General features: G+C 45.4%; 1 protein-coding gene across 2 annotated transcripts in view; it reads right to left on the reverse strand.

Annotated features, from left to right (window-relative positions):
• Nucleotides 1-3,124: 3,124 nt before the first annotated feature.
• Nucleotides 3,125-17,989, reverse strand: part of LOC8051200 (E3 UFM1-protein ligase 1) — a 49,452-nt gene continuing 34,587 nt past the window's right edge. Inside the window, exons 15-17 of one of the 2 annotated variants that reach the window (XM_029995627.4) lie at nucleotides 17,536-17,624; nucleotides 13,089-13,300; nucleotides 3,125-3,397 (exon numbers count right to left, since the gene is read on the reverse strand). In XM_029995627.4, coding sequence (XP_029851487.3) covers nucleotides 3,261-3,397; nucleotides 13,089-13,300; nucleotides 17,536-17,624 — 438 coding nt within the window. In that variant the 3' untranslated portion in view covers nucleotides 3,125-3,260. The remainder of the gene's footprint in view (nucleotides 3,398-13,088; nucleotides 13,301-17,535; nucleotides 17,625-17,989) is intronic. The other variant, XM_029995628.4, reaches the window with a different exon arrangement.

Genomic DNA, 17,989 nt, shown 5'->3' on the forward strand with positions numbered 1-17,989 from the left:
GTATTATGCGTGAACCACTGAAAGGGTGCTGCTTAAAACTAGCCTGTTGGAATATCCAGCAAAACTGGGACTTTCGATTTGGATCGTCATTATAGGTGGATCAGATGATCCACCTATAATGCCTCGGTGAGGGCGTCGAGAACGAGAGCATTTTCGAACAGAATACGACGGGGCAAGTTAGCTGACGTAGGTAAATGTTAAACATGATGATGTTGCCCAATCCTCGGGTAAAGTTACCATCTTTAGCTTTCTCTGATGCTTATTGGGCGGTCAGAGGTTTCTGCTGAGAGAGTTTTGTCGACAAATGTTAAATTTTTTACCCGCACACGGATGGTGATAGATATCTCGGGGGCCGCTTTTACGTTTGTTCTGAGCATTCCTTTACACATTGGTATATTTCAGCGTCTGTGCGGCAACAGAGCGATTTAAAACCTGCAAATAAATCACGGGTTGTCAATTGCTTCCTTCGGGAAATAGCAGACGCTCACAATTCAAGCTCGCGTTTGATTTCATGGCCCGTGGGACGCGATTTCTATCAGAAAATCTACTTTTTTTCCGTTCGGTTCCGCGACACATCGTAGCAGACGAACCCTCGTCGTCTGCTCCCGCTCCTCGCCTACCCCGCCGGAGCGAGGCATGACGGGATTGCATTTTGGCGCACTCCCGATTTTCTCGGTGCAGCGAGTGCATGCAGGCGTGGGGTGTCAGCGCTGAAACGAACTCGGAGAGTGCAACCACTCGTGGAGTGCCGGCCGAAACGAACCCGTTCCACGCTGCGAGTGGGCACGCGTGGGCACGAGTGCCGTGAAACGAACTCGCTATTAGACGAGCCAAGAAAGGTAACGGAGGAATCGGGGTGGACTGCTCGCGCTTCGTGCTGCTGGCGTTACCTGTGGCGTTGTCAAGTCGTATTTCTTCCGTTGACCCGTTGACTTTGAAAAAGGGTCCGTATTGGGGCGCCTTGTCAGCTTTCTTTTGAAGCTGCCGTTTACGCAACGATAACCATAAAAAAAAAAAAAAAAAAAAAAAAAAAACGCAAATTGTTATTAGGATACAGTGTTTCCAGCCACATTAGTGGTTTAATGATATTTATGTTTATGACGATCTCGTTTTTTCCTTTATTTCCACAAACGCACTAAAGTTAAATGCAACGTTGGTTAAATGTCTTCTTGAAGACCAAAAAAAGAAATATCGCTTTCCATAGCTTGCACATATTAAAGGGACACTGACATCCCCCAAAATTTTAAAATTTTTGGCCAGGCGATTTATTATGGTTCTACGGTGTCAGAAGACTAGGCAATCAATATTTTGCTAGTGTCACGTATTTTCTAAAATAAAGTCAAAAGACGCAGCTGCTCGAAACCGAAACTGGATTGACGAGAAAAAAGAAATACAAAACATCAACCGGAAGTTAATTTTTTTTTTAATCAACGTATTTGCAGTTTATAGAAGCCGAAAAAAAAAATAGCCATCATATTTTTTGCCCATTTCTAGTATTGAGTGTGTGCCTTCGATGACCCACGACTTTGATTATCTTTGGCGGTTGTAGATAACGGCACGTGACCACAGAGAGGAGAGTGAGCGCGACTCAAACCAGCTCAAACCGGCCAGTTCTCGGTCGGCGGTCTTCGGTAGGAATGCACAAATAAAAACCCTGGCGAGCATAAATACCCTGCCAGTGTCCCTACCACTAAATCACATAAAAAAATAAAAAAAAAGTGCTTCGCTTTCACAAAGTGATTCGAGTTCTAAGAACTGCGCGCAAGCACGCACGCACGCACGCACAAAAAAAAGTGATGCAACATATGCGGTGCGATTACTCATCACCCTGCCTGCTCAGAGTTGAAAACAGGCCATCAAGGGGAGGAATAGGATAGAAAGGAGGGGGTGGTGGGGCAGAGGAGGGAGGGCGGGAAAGGAGAGGAGGGGGGGGGGGAGGAGGTAAAGCGGGACAAAGAAAAAGAAAGCTCTGTTCACTGTGAAAACGCATGCTTTTCTGGTGCTTTTCATTGAGTACACAAGCAACTTTTTTACCCATTTTTCAAAACCCAAGCATGCCAAATATATATTTAAAAAAAATGACCTGTACTGCATGACAATATATGTATACACACGCCTGTGTGCAAACAAAACTTACGGCAAGTGGAGTCGCATAAAAAGCAAACGTTTTTATACTACAGTAGAATACCGTGCATCCGCCCACTCAGCACTAAGCACCCACCCCGATAACTTGAAACATCTGAAAAATATACACAGTACATATAAATTGATGACCTCATATCCCCTATTTTTTCACAATTATCTTCAAATCTTGAGTGGGTGCTTGCTTGAGGTATTTTAAGGTAGGTTTATTTTAACACACTCACAAGTAATCATTTTTTGTTTCCATCCACTTGCCTGGCACTGATTTCGCAAGCAAGTTCCCACAAAAACAGGACACATTTGGCTATATTCAGACAAAATGACGGGATGGTAGAAATATGAACCCTCTAAAGGCCTGTCCGAAAGGGACACTTTAGAAATTGTGAAGCTACACAACTCCGTCAAATGAAGTGAAAGTTGAAGTGCGGCAATTCATATTCTGTTTGGACATTCACCAGGCAAACGTCACGACTTTCCTCCTCGCCTCCTCTGCTTTTCGGTGACCTCGGTGCTTGTCAGACTTGACGTCACACGCCACCTATCAATGGTCTACTTGTTGCATGTCCATCCGTTCTGCCGTGCCCTTGTGTCCTTCCCTTTCCCGTTTTCGGGACTTGGAACAGCAGCGGAGGCCTTGAACAATTGATTGACAGCCAACAGAGCACGTGAGTAGCTGTCCGGACCCACGTGATGAGCATGCTCAAGGCTCCATTGAAGGACATAAGCGAACTTTGATGGAGGAAACCATTCCCCCCCAAAAAAAACACGGAGGGAAGCAGGCCGTCGCATGACGCATAACGGAGTTGTGCTGCCTCACGATTTCTGAAGTATCCTGTTTGGACACCCCATAAAACGAAACTGACCTAACCAAAAATGGGACCTCTGGTCACCCTATGCTCAGCATTATAAGAAATTTGCACACTTACCACTTTAGACTAAAACTTGGGAAAGTTTGCTCCTGAACTTTCATCGAGGCATTCTGTCAAAAATATATCCATATTTATTGTCAAATCACACTGGAGTGCAGTGCCTAAAACTCCACACGGTTCTAAACTTTTAAAAGTCTGAAGCGGCTAAGATAAACGTGAAACAGAGCTTTCTTTCATCCGTTGATTGCTTCATTCTTCCGTAGTGCCTTGCCTCTTGTACGTTGCACCAAGCTCCTTCAGTCTCGGAATGAGTTCCTCAAGTTTGGAAGCCACCTCAGATTTTTCTTCCGAAGTGTCATCCAAAGTCAGATGTTTCATGACCAGTTCTACAGAGAGAGAGAAAAAAAAATATGAATCAACACTTCTAATTAGCATCCACAAAATTGTTAGCAACCAACGGATGCAAGCGATTTACTGCATGGCTAGAAGAGGTCTGCAATAGAGTTTACAGCACTTTGGGTTATCATACACAATCTCCGATAGTATTCAGAAAATCATTACAAGAGCTGTTGTTAACCTTACATGAATGATTTACTGTGGAGGGGTGGCCGATTCAACATCCACCTTTCACAAGCAAATAGTTTGCAGAACTAAGAGAAGGTGGGCAGTATGACAACTTATCGCGTCGACCTGTAAGGGTTGTCAACGTTCTTGCATTGTGTGATGAAGACTGTGGCGCTTGAACTGTATAGACGTCGTGCTTTTGTGTTGGTGGAGATGACGTTGAGATTAAGACCATATAAGGAGGTGGATTAAATAAACGAGTTAGCTGAGTTTGAGACGTCGTCCTGTCTATTTTTTGTCCCTTCTACGTTTTGATGTTTCTTCTCTGCCCCAGTCTCAGGTTAATTCAACATGACTGCATTTAGTGTACAGCTCAAAAGGTGCTGGTCATGCTGTACAGCTGCAATCAGTAATTTATCCTCCTGCTCCTGCTCCTCCTCCTCCTCCCACTCACATACATACCTCAGCAAACCTCACTGATGAGGGCCCTAACTCACCCTCATCTTCACAGGCGAGGTGAGCGTGAGTGAGTTTCTGAACCAGGAAAATTCATGAGTGTGAGGGTGAGTAAGAGCCGTGAGGGCTGTGAGGGCAGTGAGGACCGTGAGTATGTGAGGGGTATGAGTGCGTGAGGGCCGTGAGGGTCGTGAGTGCGTGAGGGCCATGAGTGCATGAGTGGCAAGAGGGCCACGAGTGTGCGAGGGGTGTGAGAGTGGTGAGGGGCGTGATGGCGGTGAGTGCGTGAGGGCAGTGAGTGTGTGAGGGGCATGAGTGGTGTGAGTGGCATGAGTGCGTGGGGGCATGAGGGCGGTGAGTGTGTGAAGGGCGTGAGGGCCATCAGTGCATGAAGGCAGTGAGTGCGTGAGGGGCGTGAGGGTCATGAGTGCGTGAGGGGCGTGAGGGTCATGAGTGCATGAGGGGCGTGAGTGTGTGAAGGGTGTGAGGGCCACGAGTGCGAGGGGTGTGAGGGCGGTGAGTGTGTGAGGGCCATCAGTGTGCGAGGACCATCACTGAATGAGGAGCGTGAGGGCGTTAAAGTGCGTGAGGGCGGTGAGTGTGTGAGGGACATGAGAGCCATGCATGCGTGAGGAGCGTGAGGGCGGTGAGTGCATGAGGGGCGTGAGGGCCATGAGTGCGTGAGGGCAGTGAGTGTGTGAGGGCCATCAGTGTGTGAGGAGCGTGAGGGCGTTGAGTGCGTGAGGGCGGTGAGTGCGTGAGGGGCATGAAAGCCATGAGCGCGTGAGGGCAGTGAGTGCATGAGGGGGCGTGAGGGCCACGAGTGCATGAGGGGAATGAGGGCGGTGAGTGCGGGAGGGGCATAAGTGGCATGAGGGGCATGAGGGCTATGAGTGCGTGAGGGGTATAAGTAAGTGAGGGCCGTGAGTGAGTGAGGGCCATGAGTGCATGAGGGCCGTGAGGTTCAGTGAGGGTGAGTGAAAGGCTGAAGGAGGGTGTGACAGTGAGGATGAGGGTGAGTGAGGGGCTGAGGGTGAGTGTAGCTGTGAGGATGAGTGAGGGGCTTAGGTAAGTGTGGCTGTGAGGGTGAGGGTGAGTGAGGAGACCTAAAATGCCGACCTCCGCTCACACATACCCAGTTCATCAGCTGAGTTAATTAGGCTGAGACCACCAGGCCTTAGGAGACCACAAACAGATAAATTTCGAAGTCATTCACATTTTTTTAGAAATCACCTGTTTGAGGTGTTTTGGCAGGGAACGCCCATGCACTACGAGCTGACTGACATGGAGCCCTTGCCTGAAAGTCTGCTATAGTCTCTCATCAGTTCATGGAAGGCGAACATGCATTTTCATTGTAGAATGTCTAGAACAGTGGTTCTCAACCATCAATTATTCGCGGACCCCTTGTGGATCGGCGGAGATGATCAAGGACCCTGTTTGTGGTGAGGGGAGGGGTAAGGTATAGGTTAAATATATTAATGATATAATACATGGATTTAACTAAGGGCTAATGTGAAGTAGAATTCTTTTATTGACATACACACGAGAAAACTCGCTTTGGAAATGGAAAAATTCCTTCTCGATCTGAAAAAAGACAACTTTTATTGCGGGCTTGACTGATGTGGCATGGCTTTGCGGACCGCTAGAATGCCTTTGCGGTAGTGGTGCAAAACTATCGATAGTACTATCGATAGTATCGATAGTCGCCAGAAATCTGACTATCGATAGTGAAAAAAACTATCGATAGTACTATCGATAGTCGACTATCGAAAAACTATCGATAGTACTATCGATAGTCGACTATCGAAAAACTATCGGTAGTCGACTATCGAAAAACTATCGATAGTCGACTATCGGAAAACTATCGATAGTCGACTATCGGAAAACTATCGATAGTACTATTGATAGTCGACTTTCGAAAAACTATCGATAGTCGACTATCGGAAAACTATCGTTAATCAAATATCAAAAAACTATTGATAGTCGATTATCGTAAACCTTTTGATGGTACTGTCGACGATTTACTATCGATAGTTTTGCGACACTAGTAGTTTGCGTCGCTCCCTCTTCTCTTTTTATCGCTTTATTTATTATCATTTTTTTTTCAAATGGGACAACAATTAAGCCAGGCACTTACCATCCCAACTTTCGTTCAGCTTTCAGTGATGACGAAGACGGGAGTTTGGGCGAGGAGAGGAGAAGGGGGAGAAGGGACTATCGAAAAACTATCGATAGTACTATCGATAGTCGACTATCGAAAAACTATCGATAGTCGACTATCGGAAAACTATCGTTAATCAAATATAAAAAAACTATTGATAGTTGACTATCGTAAACCTATTAATGGTACTGTCGACGATTTACTATCGATAGTTTTGAGACACTAGTAGTTTCCGTCGCTCCCTCTTCTCTTTTTATCGCTTTATTTATTATTATTTTTTTTTCAAATGGGACACCAATTAGGCCAGGCACTTACCATCCCAACATTCGTTCAGCTTTCAGTGATGACGAAGACGGGAGTTTGGGCGAGGAGAGGAGAAGGGGGAGGCGAGCGATAGGGCGAGGGTAAGGCGGGCTGGGGAGGACGAAGCAGACGGAACGCTGGAGAAGGAAGGGTGAAACCTCCTTCTCTCTAAAGCGTTCCGTCTGCTTCCTCCTCCCCGGCCCGTCTTACCTTCGCCCTACCTTCTTGAGTTGTAACGGACTATAGTGGTGCAAGTCTATCGATAGCACTATCGATAGTATCGTTAGCTGCCAGTATAGTAAAAACTATCGATAGTCGACTATCGAAAAACTATCGATAGTACTATCGATAGTCGACTATCGAAAAACTATCGATAGTCGAATATCGAAAAACTATCGATACTACTATCGATAGTCGACTATCGAAAAACTATCGATAGTACTATCGATAGTCGACTATCGATAGTTCTGAGACACTATCGATAGTTTTGGAAAAACTATCGATAGTATCGATAGTCAATTTATCGATAGTTTTGCATCACTACTTTGCGGACCCCAAAGGGTCCGCAGACCGCCATTTGAGAACCACTGGTCTAGAACATTGATTTCATAAAATTTGGATTCAACACAATCCTAGAGACGTGTATGTTTTTTGTTTTGTTTTCATCTCCCGTTTACAGGTTGTTTTCAAGACAATTCGGGCATAAAAAATTGTATAAGTAAGCGAGTGAACAGAGTGCCAGGAAACTTTCACAAGGGTGCTTTTAGGTGATGCATTGATCATATTAAAAATCTGTAAATGTAAATGTCTGATAAAAAAAAATGCGAGAAAAAAATAATTTTTTTTCCCTACGCGTGGTATAAAAATGGAAGCAAACCGTCAAATTGGCGTTGCTACTTACATATGGCACGATATGATAGAACTAGAAAGATTTCTTTTCGTCTCGACTCTGAGAGAGCCAACGTCGGCAAAAATTCGCACAATCCTCCAGATCGAGCAGTTGCTCCGAAATGCGGTACTCCGAGAACGTTAGGCAGCTCAATCACGATTGACGCGAAGGAACTCAAGCGACGTAAAAAGCACTGCCTCCGCACACAGTGATGGAAGTGGAATTTGACCTACTGTAGTGGGGTTTTGTAGCAGGCAGAATACTGGTTTGGAGTAACCACTGACGCCTTTGGAGCAGATGCCAACATCTGTTAGCGGATCACTTGAAAATAAAAAAGTGGTTGTATCGCTAGTGAGTCCATCTTTGATACTGGAGCATGTTACTTATTACCATTTGTAATAATAGAAAGGGTGCAAAAAGAACGCAGAGCCTTCTTTTTAGAAATGAATCTGTGGTGAGAGTAGGTTTCATTTACAATGAATACTAAAAAAATAGATGAAATTGAATAATAGTGCAAAACTTCAGTTGGGATAAAGCCTCTCTCCCCTCCCGCTATTACACCTGGTAGCTTGTTTAGCCTGTAAATATAATTTCTGTAAAATGCCACCAAAATCCAGCCCAGCATATCTGCTAACATGTATATGAATAAAAATGATTCCCCCAAGTTTTATGAACCTACCAAAGTCAAGACTCTAATACTAGTAGTATAAACTGCAAAAACAGCCACCCACAAATATGTGAAAACCTACACTTGTTTTTGTAAAAGTGACTGCTCTTTAGCAGTGTTGGAACCAGAGTGAAGTCAAAGTTCACTGCTCTTTTGATCCATAGCTGCACAAGAACTACTTTGACAACTGTATTTATCCAAATATAGACACACATTTGTTTTCTCTCTTTTTTGGTGCAGTTTTTAGCGTTTGAGATCAACCTACAATCAATGTTGAGAACAAAAGCGAAAAGTAGTGGTGTGTCAGTTAACGAAGATTTTTCACCAGTTACGGGTCTCGCTTGAAAGAAATTCATTGAATTTGCTAAGACACTCAATCCAAAAATTAACTTTAAACTATGTCACAACAAACTTCACCTAGATAACAAAACTTCTGTTTACTGCTCTGAAAGCAATAGCATAAGGAACTCTGGGCTCGAACGATAAGAAACGCTGATAATTCCATTGGCGGCTCTGTTGACTCAGCGAGTGCATCCCCTTCGTTATAGCACAAGAGAAATGACCGAGGCCATTGCCAACCACCTGAAAACATGTAAATATTTTTCACTAATATAAGAAGCATATTAAAAAAATGTAGAGCCCTTCCCCTTCACGTGAAGATGGAGGACCAGTGAAGCTGTTATCTTTACAACCTCTAGGACAATGCCTAGAGGATGACGTCTAAAACAACCTCAAAGACGACTTCTTGGACGACCTCAGGGATGACACCTAGAGGACAACGTCTAGAACAACCTCAGGAACGAAGTCAAAGACGACCTCTAAGAGCACACCTAGAGAACGACGCATAGGACGACCACAAGGACGACTTCTAGGATGACGACTAGAGAAATTTAGCTTTTCCACTCTGGTGAAAACCAGAGTGGAAAAGCTGGAAAGGTTGCTGCCAACTTTGAGCGACGACGATAGCTGTTTGCAGTTCTGTGTCGTCATTTTTTTGTCCACGCACACGATACAGGCGAAACCAGCCCTTAACAGCTCCACTGTAAAAACCGTGATGAATTATGTGCCGCTATTGACTCGTCATTAGCAGGTACTCTGATTCTCACTGAGACGTGGCTTTCCGCTACAATAAGAAGACAACGAAATATTTGATTGTGAAAAACTCTTTAATGTCTACCGTTCCGACGGACAACTTAGATCTGGTGGTGGAGTATTGGTTACAATGGCTGACTGTATTGTTTCTTACTGTGTGAACATAGTGTTGAATACTGAGTTTATCTGCATCTGTTTTCAGGTTTATCATAAAAGAGTTATTCTTTGTGCTTGCCATCGTAAGCCAAAATGTATGGCTAGCCTTGCAAGTGAACTGCATGATGCTATGAATATGATCGTAAAGAGATTTCCGAACTCACCAACATTTTGGTTAGGAGATTCTAATTATCTAAACATTTTTCGGGCACATAAGAACCCATTTTCTAGCACTAAACCTGGTTCTGTCTTATTATAGTAGCTGCCATCCTACTATTTTGTTCTATTTTCTCGCGACTTTTAGCTCCTGACATTGCTGACATTTCCTGAAAATTTAGGCAATGTCGGCGATCAATTTTCCAGCTGGTTGATGAGCAATTTCTATACTTCGTTTCACCTTAATTTATATCGCAGCCGACGATACGAGCCAATGGGACTAACTAAACTGCATCAAAGTGCGACATCATAGCATTCATCCATCTTCCTGTTTGTTCAAAAATACTCCAGAAGCCGGGCGAAGACATGAGAAATTTAATAAAAAAAACGGCTTGACATAACAAAAATAACAATTTAATTAAACGTTTCGCCTCCCATGCGGAAGGCATCTTCAGTAAAGCACAGACCGAGTGAGAGTCGCACAAAAAAGTTCGGCTATTGAGGCATAAAGTTCCTGTACACCTCTGGCAGGGGGCCACGGTTCTTGTTTACCAGCGATGAATCACTTCCGCGTTTGTCGTTCTGGATGAACCAAGATTCCAGCAGCTTTCTCGGTCCCCACCTTTTATCCCTCGCCAAGGTCGATGCCTTGTCAAAGTCAAATTGGTGTCCTGACGTCCATGCATGGTCGACGAGTTCGGACTTGAAGCGGGTGGCGTTCGTGGAATTGACGACATCCCGTGCGTGTTCTTTTAGTCTTGTTTTTCTTTTTCGTCCCGTCTCTCCAATGTAGGAAGCGTCACATTCCTTGCACTGCACCTGGTAGATCACGCCCCTTTCTGCCTCTGGCGGGGTCGGGTCTTTTGGCTTGGAGATAACATTGACAATCGTTCTGTAGGGTTTGTATACAGTTCGTACACCCAACGGCCTAAGCGCGCGTCCAAATGCCTCCGAAACCCCCTTGACGTACGGGATGCACACGACGTCACGTGTTCGTTCGACTCGATCCGGGCGCCGACGGGACATTTGTTTCTCAACGCGATTGATAAATCGGTCGGGGTAGTTACGTTTCTTCAAAGCCTCCCGCACATGGCTAAGTTCTTGATTGCTAAGTGTTGAGTTGGATGGGACTGTCTCTAAACGATGAAGTAACGATCTTACAACTGAGCTTTTGTGTTGAGTAAGGTGATGAGAGTGGTAGTCAAGAAAGTTTTGTGTGTCACATGGTTTACGATATACGGATGTTTCCATCTTAAAGAAAGGTTCACTAGTTCTATGGACATGTACACCTAAAAACGGCAAGGTACTGTCGGTTTCATGTTTGCAGGTGAACTGAATTGAGGGGTGGACACTATTCAAATCGCGGTGAAAATCGGTTACATTCTCTCTGTTAACTATTACAAAAGTGTCATTGACATAACGACGGTAGAACTTCACGGGGAAATCAATGCCAGACATTACCTTTTCCTCATAATATTCCATGACCAGATTCGAGACGGTTACGGAAACTGGACTCCCCATAGGGCATCCGCTGACCTGATGATATATGTCCCCATTAAAACTAAAATTGCACTGGTTGAGACAAAAACGCAAAAGGAGTATAACGTCATCAACAAGGAGGGTTGTGCGAGTGGACAACGACTGGTCTGCCAACAACCGGTCACGGGCGGCATCAACCGCCAGGGCGTTGGGGACATTCGTAAATAATGAAATCACATCAAAGGATACCATAGCCTCGTGCGGTAGCAGGGTCTGAGCGCGTATAAGCTCAACAAAGTCATGGGAATTCCCAACGCTGAACTCATTGTTTCCCGTAAGAGGGCTCAGAATCTCAAGCAGATATTTAAAAAGGTTGTAAGTGGATGAACCAATACAATCGGGCGTAGGGGGCAACCCGGTTTGTGAATTTTGGGGAGTCCATACATCTTGAGCGTCGCGGCGTCAGAGGAGAAGAGACGACGGTATAGGTCGTCACTGATTAATCCGATTTATCAATCGCGTTAAGAAACAAATGTCCCGTCGGCGCCCGGATCGAGTCGAACGAACACGTGACGTTGTGTGCATCCCGTACGTTAAGGGGGTTTCGGAGGCATTGGGACGCGCGCTTAGGCCGTTGGGGGTATGAACTGTATACAAACCCTACAGAACAATTGCCAATGTTATCTCCAAGGCAAAAGACCCGACCCCGCCAGAGGCAGAAAGGGGCGTGATCTACCAGGTGCAGTGCAAGGAATGTGACGCTTCCTACATTGGAGAGACGGAACGAAAAAGAAAAACAAGACTAAAAGAACACGCACGGGATGTCGCCAATTCCACGAACGCCACCCGCTTCAAGTCCGAACTCGTCGACCACGCATGGACGTCAGGACACCAATTTGACTTTGACAAGGCATCGACCTTGGCGAGGGATAAAAGGTGGGGACCGAGAAAGCTGCTGGAATCTTGGTTCATCCAGAACGACAAACGCGGAAGTGATTCATCGCTGGTAAACAAGAACCGTGGCCCCCTGCCGGAGGTGTACAGAAACTTTATGCCTAAATAGCCAAACTTTTTTGCGTGACCCTCACTCGCTCTATGCTTTACTGAAGATGCCTCCCGCATGGAGGCGAAACGTTTAATTAAATTGTTATTTTTGTTATGTCAAGCCGTTTTTGTTATTACATTCCTTTTCCTATTTGTGTTCTTTCATCAACCAAATCAATTGAGTGCAGCGAATGTCCCGCGACTCACACTTTTAGTATGCGTGTTCATGGTTGTGCATTCGAGTCTTCGACCATGCTCTGACCCAAGATGAACAAACCGTACTGCGAGTAAAGACGCCATGAAATACATGTTTGTACCATTTTCCTTTCCTTCTACTTGTCCGAATATTAGGGTCGACTAACAATAAAATATTTGCATTTTTTTATTCGCTTAACGGGATAATGAACTGAAATTGTGAGCTCACGAAACAAGGCTGGACGGATAGGTGGGACGCTGCACAACCCAAAAGCATCACTCATACAGCAATATCTCTGTATATCTCCGTATTTTTGGAAAAGAAGTGTGCGATTGAGCACGGCCGACGAAACAAGTCACGTCACGATTCTCATTCCCTCTTCTCCTTACTATGTCCCGTCGAGGTGGTGAACCGAAGCAAGAAAGAAAGAAATGAGGCCGCTTCCCCTCATTCTTAAATTTTCCAGGAGGACAATGATGCCACAGCCCTTCTTTTCCAAAAGTACGACCATCCGTTTGAAATATCAATGTATGAGTGATGTTCTGGAGTTCGTAGCTTCCCGTTCAGAGCTTCTGCGGCCTTATTTTGCGAAATCCAAATTTTGGTTCAGTATCTCTTTAAGCCCATTTGGGCACAAAAAATATTTGGCGTTTTGGCACAACATGTAGCAGACTTTCGTTCGTGGTGAAATCTGGCGCAAAATGACGCAGCCCTTCTATAACTGAGCACGTGAAAAGACACGGGGCAAACATTCGTCACCATGGAGTACGGCGAGATTTCGAGCCCCGCAAGTGCGCCGAGCGACACCGCCTTATGGCGACGCCGCGCCATACGTCCAGAAAACACGGCACCTCAAAGCATCGTGCAGCAGGGTAGCCGCCACGAACGCCATGGAACACCCACAAGGTCCTCACCCTGTGCCTCGTGTAGGGTGGCAAAGACCTCAGGCGGCAGCTGGGTCCGCAGGAAGGCCACCAGCTGGGGCACGAACTTGCCCGAGGCGTGCACCATGCGCTGCGTCTGGGCCTGGGCCACCAGCAGCACCGCCAGGTGCAGGCACAGCGCCGCCTCCCGCGCCTCGGCCAGCTGCGCCAGCAGGGCCTGCCGGTGGCCGTGGAGGGCCTGCCTGCTCCCGAAAGGACCCCAAGGACAGATGCTTCAATTGCGTGCATAGGAATGGCACCACGCTCGAGCTACGATGAGCTCGGGACGGCTGCCAATTTGGCAGGTCTCGACCGCTCGAAACTAATGCTCAAGTATTACGTACAACCGACACGTGTGTCAAGGTCGTGTAAGCAATATAGCCTTGTAGGAACTAGGTTTATTGTTTTTAGAACCTGGACATCAGTGTGTCACGTGACACCCTAACAAGATGATGTCACGTGACGTCAGAGTCGTGCGACGTCTCACACAAGCACGCAGCATCTGTGCAGCTCATTCACAACACATTCTGTGCATTTCCGAGTTTAGAAGATAGAATCAAGACGTGCTTAAGGGGAGACACTGCCCAGAAAAAAAAAAATTCTGCAAAAAAAGCTGATTTTGAAAAATGACATTTTTACATCCACCAACATCTAGAGTGTATTGCAAAAAAGTTTCATTAATTTTCACTGTATAGTTAATTTTTTATAAATTATTTTCTGTCCACCAAAGCTATAGAAAAGGTAGGGTTTGGAGCACTTTGAACACATTTTTCTCCGTTCCACTTTTTGGTATAAATTCCATTTTAGTCAATCTATCATTTGATAATGGCAAAACAGGGAAAGCTCATACTTCCCTTTTCCTGACTGAAATTTAACAAGGAGTGCGGCTATGGAACTTTTTTGTCACTTTACGGATGTCTTTTGTAAAAAATGTTGACATTTTGTCGAAGACACAGAAGACCAAAAAGTTGACCAGTTTTGTAGAAGAGAAAATTTATAGAAATGAATTGCTTTTTAGAAAAAAATTTCCATAGCCGCACCCTTTAGGCATTCTGCTACATATCTAGCAAATAAAAATCTTTAATATCGCAATAGTTTTCTGACGATAGATTAACTAAACAAGGTAGGCGTGTTTCTGATAGAAGCTACTCTTATTTCCTTCTCATTTGAGCGACAGACCTGAAATTTTCTTATACACCCTCTAGCATGACCATTAGCCTACCCTGTAAATTTCATTAATTTTAAGACAAGGGTTCAAAAGTTGACCCCCCTAGGGGGTGTGCCCCCTTAAATTTTCTTTTCTGTATCGATTAATTGGCAGCAACTGTATTTGAGTTGTTTAAAAAACAATGCAGAAAACACTTTAAAGGGGCCATGAAATGACCTTTTCATTTTTTCCAGATAACTTTTACATTAAACCGTCAATGTTCACTGAATGCCGAACAGGCATCCGTTTTCGTCTCGGTTTATTAACTTCTGCACAAAAAGTAATGAAATATCTACTTTTTTTGTCTCTCCAACTGACCGCAAAACAAGCCGTGACGTACGCTGTTTCTGGAACCGGAAGTTCTCTCGGCAGTAGGAGAATGGGAGCGTTAGCGGCGACGAGTTGGGGTGCGCCGGTAGGTTTTACTGCGCTGATGTCACCGACGTATTTTCTGAATCGGCGCCTCTCATCGCCGCATCGCAGCTGAGCGAAATTCAACGAGATATGTTGCGCTACAGCGACAGCATGGGACTAGTCCCATACGCCGGTATGCCTGTTGGGAAGTGCAGCGAGTCTTCCGGTGAAGACTCCAGAAGTCAACCCAACTGTCATTGTTGGTAAAAGGCGGCCCGTGTCAGTCGTTTGCAAAGCGACGTAGATGGAAACAAATTGCCGCGGCGTTTTTCGCGGCCTCGGAGATGCAGGAGTGAGCCGACGTTAAAAAAGATATGTTTGATGTACGAGTGTCAGCAAGAGCCACGTAAATACCTGTTCATACTCGAAGCGGACGCGCGCGTTTGATGGAAGTGCTGTATTCGCGCTATTGGTAAGCGCTTCGGGACCGATCTTTTACGATTGCAACTCGATACTGACGCGACACTCGGCAAAGAAAGGTTGGACCGGCATTGCACGAACTGTTATAGCTCGACAGTGACGTGCAGTCTGTCAGAATAAAAATGGCATACCAATAACAAAGTGTACATACCGTGTTACGAAGGTAATCCATACGGCGTTTATTTCAGCTCTATATCACACAAAACAAGAAGATAGAATCGACGAGAGTCCCTTTTCGACGAGTGTTAGTCAACACTGCCTCGGAAAACAAGGGGAAGAGATTGACCTCCCCTCTCAATCTAAAATTGAGGTCAGCGATCAAACTACAGTAAAACCTCGTTATAACAAAATGGGATATAACAAACTAATGGATATAACAAACCAATTATAATTCCCCTTGCTTGCTAATGGTGGGAAGAAATGGACATTGGCTATAACAAACTAATGGTTATAACGAAATAATTACAACCGCTCCTTCAACTTTGTTATAACGAGGTTTTACTGTATAATGCGGGAAGGGTCCACAAGGGTAGCGCGGGCATATTCCATTCAGCATGCCAGCCGGTCGTAGGCAGACGGTCTTGCGACGAAGCAACGCTGCGCCGAGTCGGAGTGCCTGCTGGGCCTATATTCTGACCAGCTCGCTTCGTCGGAGTCGGTGGATTCGTGGCCAGCGTTCTTGTTCGTCGTGGTCTGTTTTAAGTACTTTCTTTCTTGCTGCTTGAATTTGGCACGCGCGAGATGAACACGTAGAAAAATAAATGTTCAGTCAGTCAGAGTTTTGAGAGGAAGGAAACCAAAGGAAATAACCGTTCTGAAGTCGGCCCTGCCAGCCCTCCCCTACTGCGCACGCGCAGTAGTTGCTTCGTTTACCACACGATAGATGGCGCTTGGCTCTCAGCATTATCAAATTTGGCAATTTTCGCCACACATCTCTAATTATGCTACAAAATGTGGATCTGAATATTATTTAACAAAACTTTTAGGAAACATTCGTCGGCTATTTATTGTTTACGATCGCGGTGCTGGTGAGGTAGGCTCTTACCCAATAGGCAACGTGGATTCGGCTGACGTGCCCCGTTTCTGCGGATGCATCGTAGTGAAAAGGCGAAGGAAAGAAGGCGCAAAAGAGTCCAGTTTTCTTTTAAAAGTTCTATAGCAAAAAATTTTTTTTGGCTCCCTATTTTTGTGTTTCTTTTCACATCTTTTGCGACGTGCGGTGAATGAAATTCGATTTTAAAATCATTTCATGGTCCCTTTAATTCTATTCTATGTATAGACAGAATTATGCGGAGTAACCAGAAGGGAGTTGGCGGCTAGTGCTATTCTTGACAGGACGACTAAAATCCAAATTAAAGCAACAGATGGCACCCAGGTCACTAAGGTGCAGCATCGTGCCAACCACTGGGCTAACACACAGAGCGAGGTGAATGCTCAATGGCGGAAGCACCGTTTATTGATGCTATTGGCGCGTGAAGTGCATTAAATCGTGACAGTCCATCTCAAAGTTGTTCCAGATGGCTTAGTGTATCAAGGGCGACCCGTGCGGGATATTTATCGCTCCGGTTGCAGCTCAGTCGAATCTAGCTCGTACCGCCGCTTCCTGCACGTGGTGCGCCGCATTTTCACGCTCGTTACTTTCGTCATGCGAGCTCGTACCACTCCAGATGAGAGAGGATGCTCGTCCTCGCAGAGAAAAACTCAGCACACAACTCTCAAGATGAAGCATACAAAAACCACTCCTTTGGCCCAGGTTATATACTATACTCTGTTTCACCTTATGATGTACCGCAGGAAACGCTACAAGCGCGAGCTCCTTGCCCTGGGGCACATCTCGGCAGCACAAGCTCTCGTGACTTAAGAGCAGCTGCCAACGCTATGAGCTCGAGCTTCTAGCCTTCGCTGCGGTACAACATGAGGTGAAACGAAGTATAGGGGTCATTATGTCACTGTTTTTCAATTCTGTCTTCTACTGCGTCTGGAACTACTTCATAAATGCAAATTGCATTTTAACAGAAGAGAAGTTAAGATTTGTAATGCATCACCATACTGTGCCATCATCAGCTAATCTAGCAGGCTAACGTCCTGCTAAATTTAGCTGGATGTCACTATGGGTCACGCCACGTCACATCACATTTCTTGACACTGTGATGTTACTTTGTTTCTCGCTGCCCAGATCTGCGAATATATTGCAAAGGCAATCTGTAGACGGGACGCTTGAGCAGAAAATGAAAGGGGCTCTGTAATTTTTAGATGGGCAGACAAACTAGTGCACCTGCAGCCAAGGACACAGTGCTCTTCCTCCTTATGTAAGGATTTGACAGGTGTCTGCTGCCTCCACAATGAGTGAGGCGATCGTAAGGATAATCCTGCCACACCGGTGCTCGAGGTGCCCACCTTTCTTTCTTCTTGTCAGAGCGGATGATCATGTCGCACACGCCCGCTCCCAGGACCACATCCACGTCCGCCAGGAAGTCTTCCGTCGTCTGCATTCCGGTCCAAACGAGTTGTTAGAGTAGCCACCAGGACAGCATTTTCTATGCTTCCACAACAATGTGTTTTCGCCTTGTGGCCAATAAATCTACAATACACCTCCCATAAGATGCTGGGCAAGCATCCATGCTTGTGCTTGTGACCCCTTGCTATTCTCCTGAACTGTTCGAGTCATTTCGAGGAGCCAGCTCCGTGACACAATCGAGCCAAAGCAACTGTCTCTATTGCAAGTTATTCCAACCGATTGGTTACGAGTTATTCAGACTAATGTGCATAGCTTACAATAACAGACTTTTTACCAAGTTACCCAAGCAACAAGCAGCATTCTGGGTACGTAGATAGATATGCTGTATGTGCT

Source organism: Ixodes scapularis, unplaced genomic scaffold, assembly GCF_016920785.2.
Source record: "Ixodes scapularis isolate PalLabHiFi unplaced genomic scaffold, ASM1692078v2 PGA_scaffold2__306_contigs__length_199485367, whole genome shotgun sequence".
NCBI lineage: Eukaryota > Metazoa > Arthropoda > Arachnida > Ixodida > Ixodidae > Ixodes > Ixodes scapularis.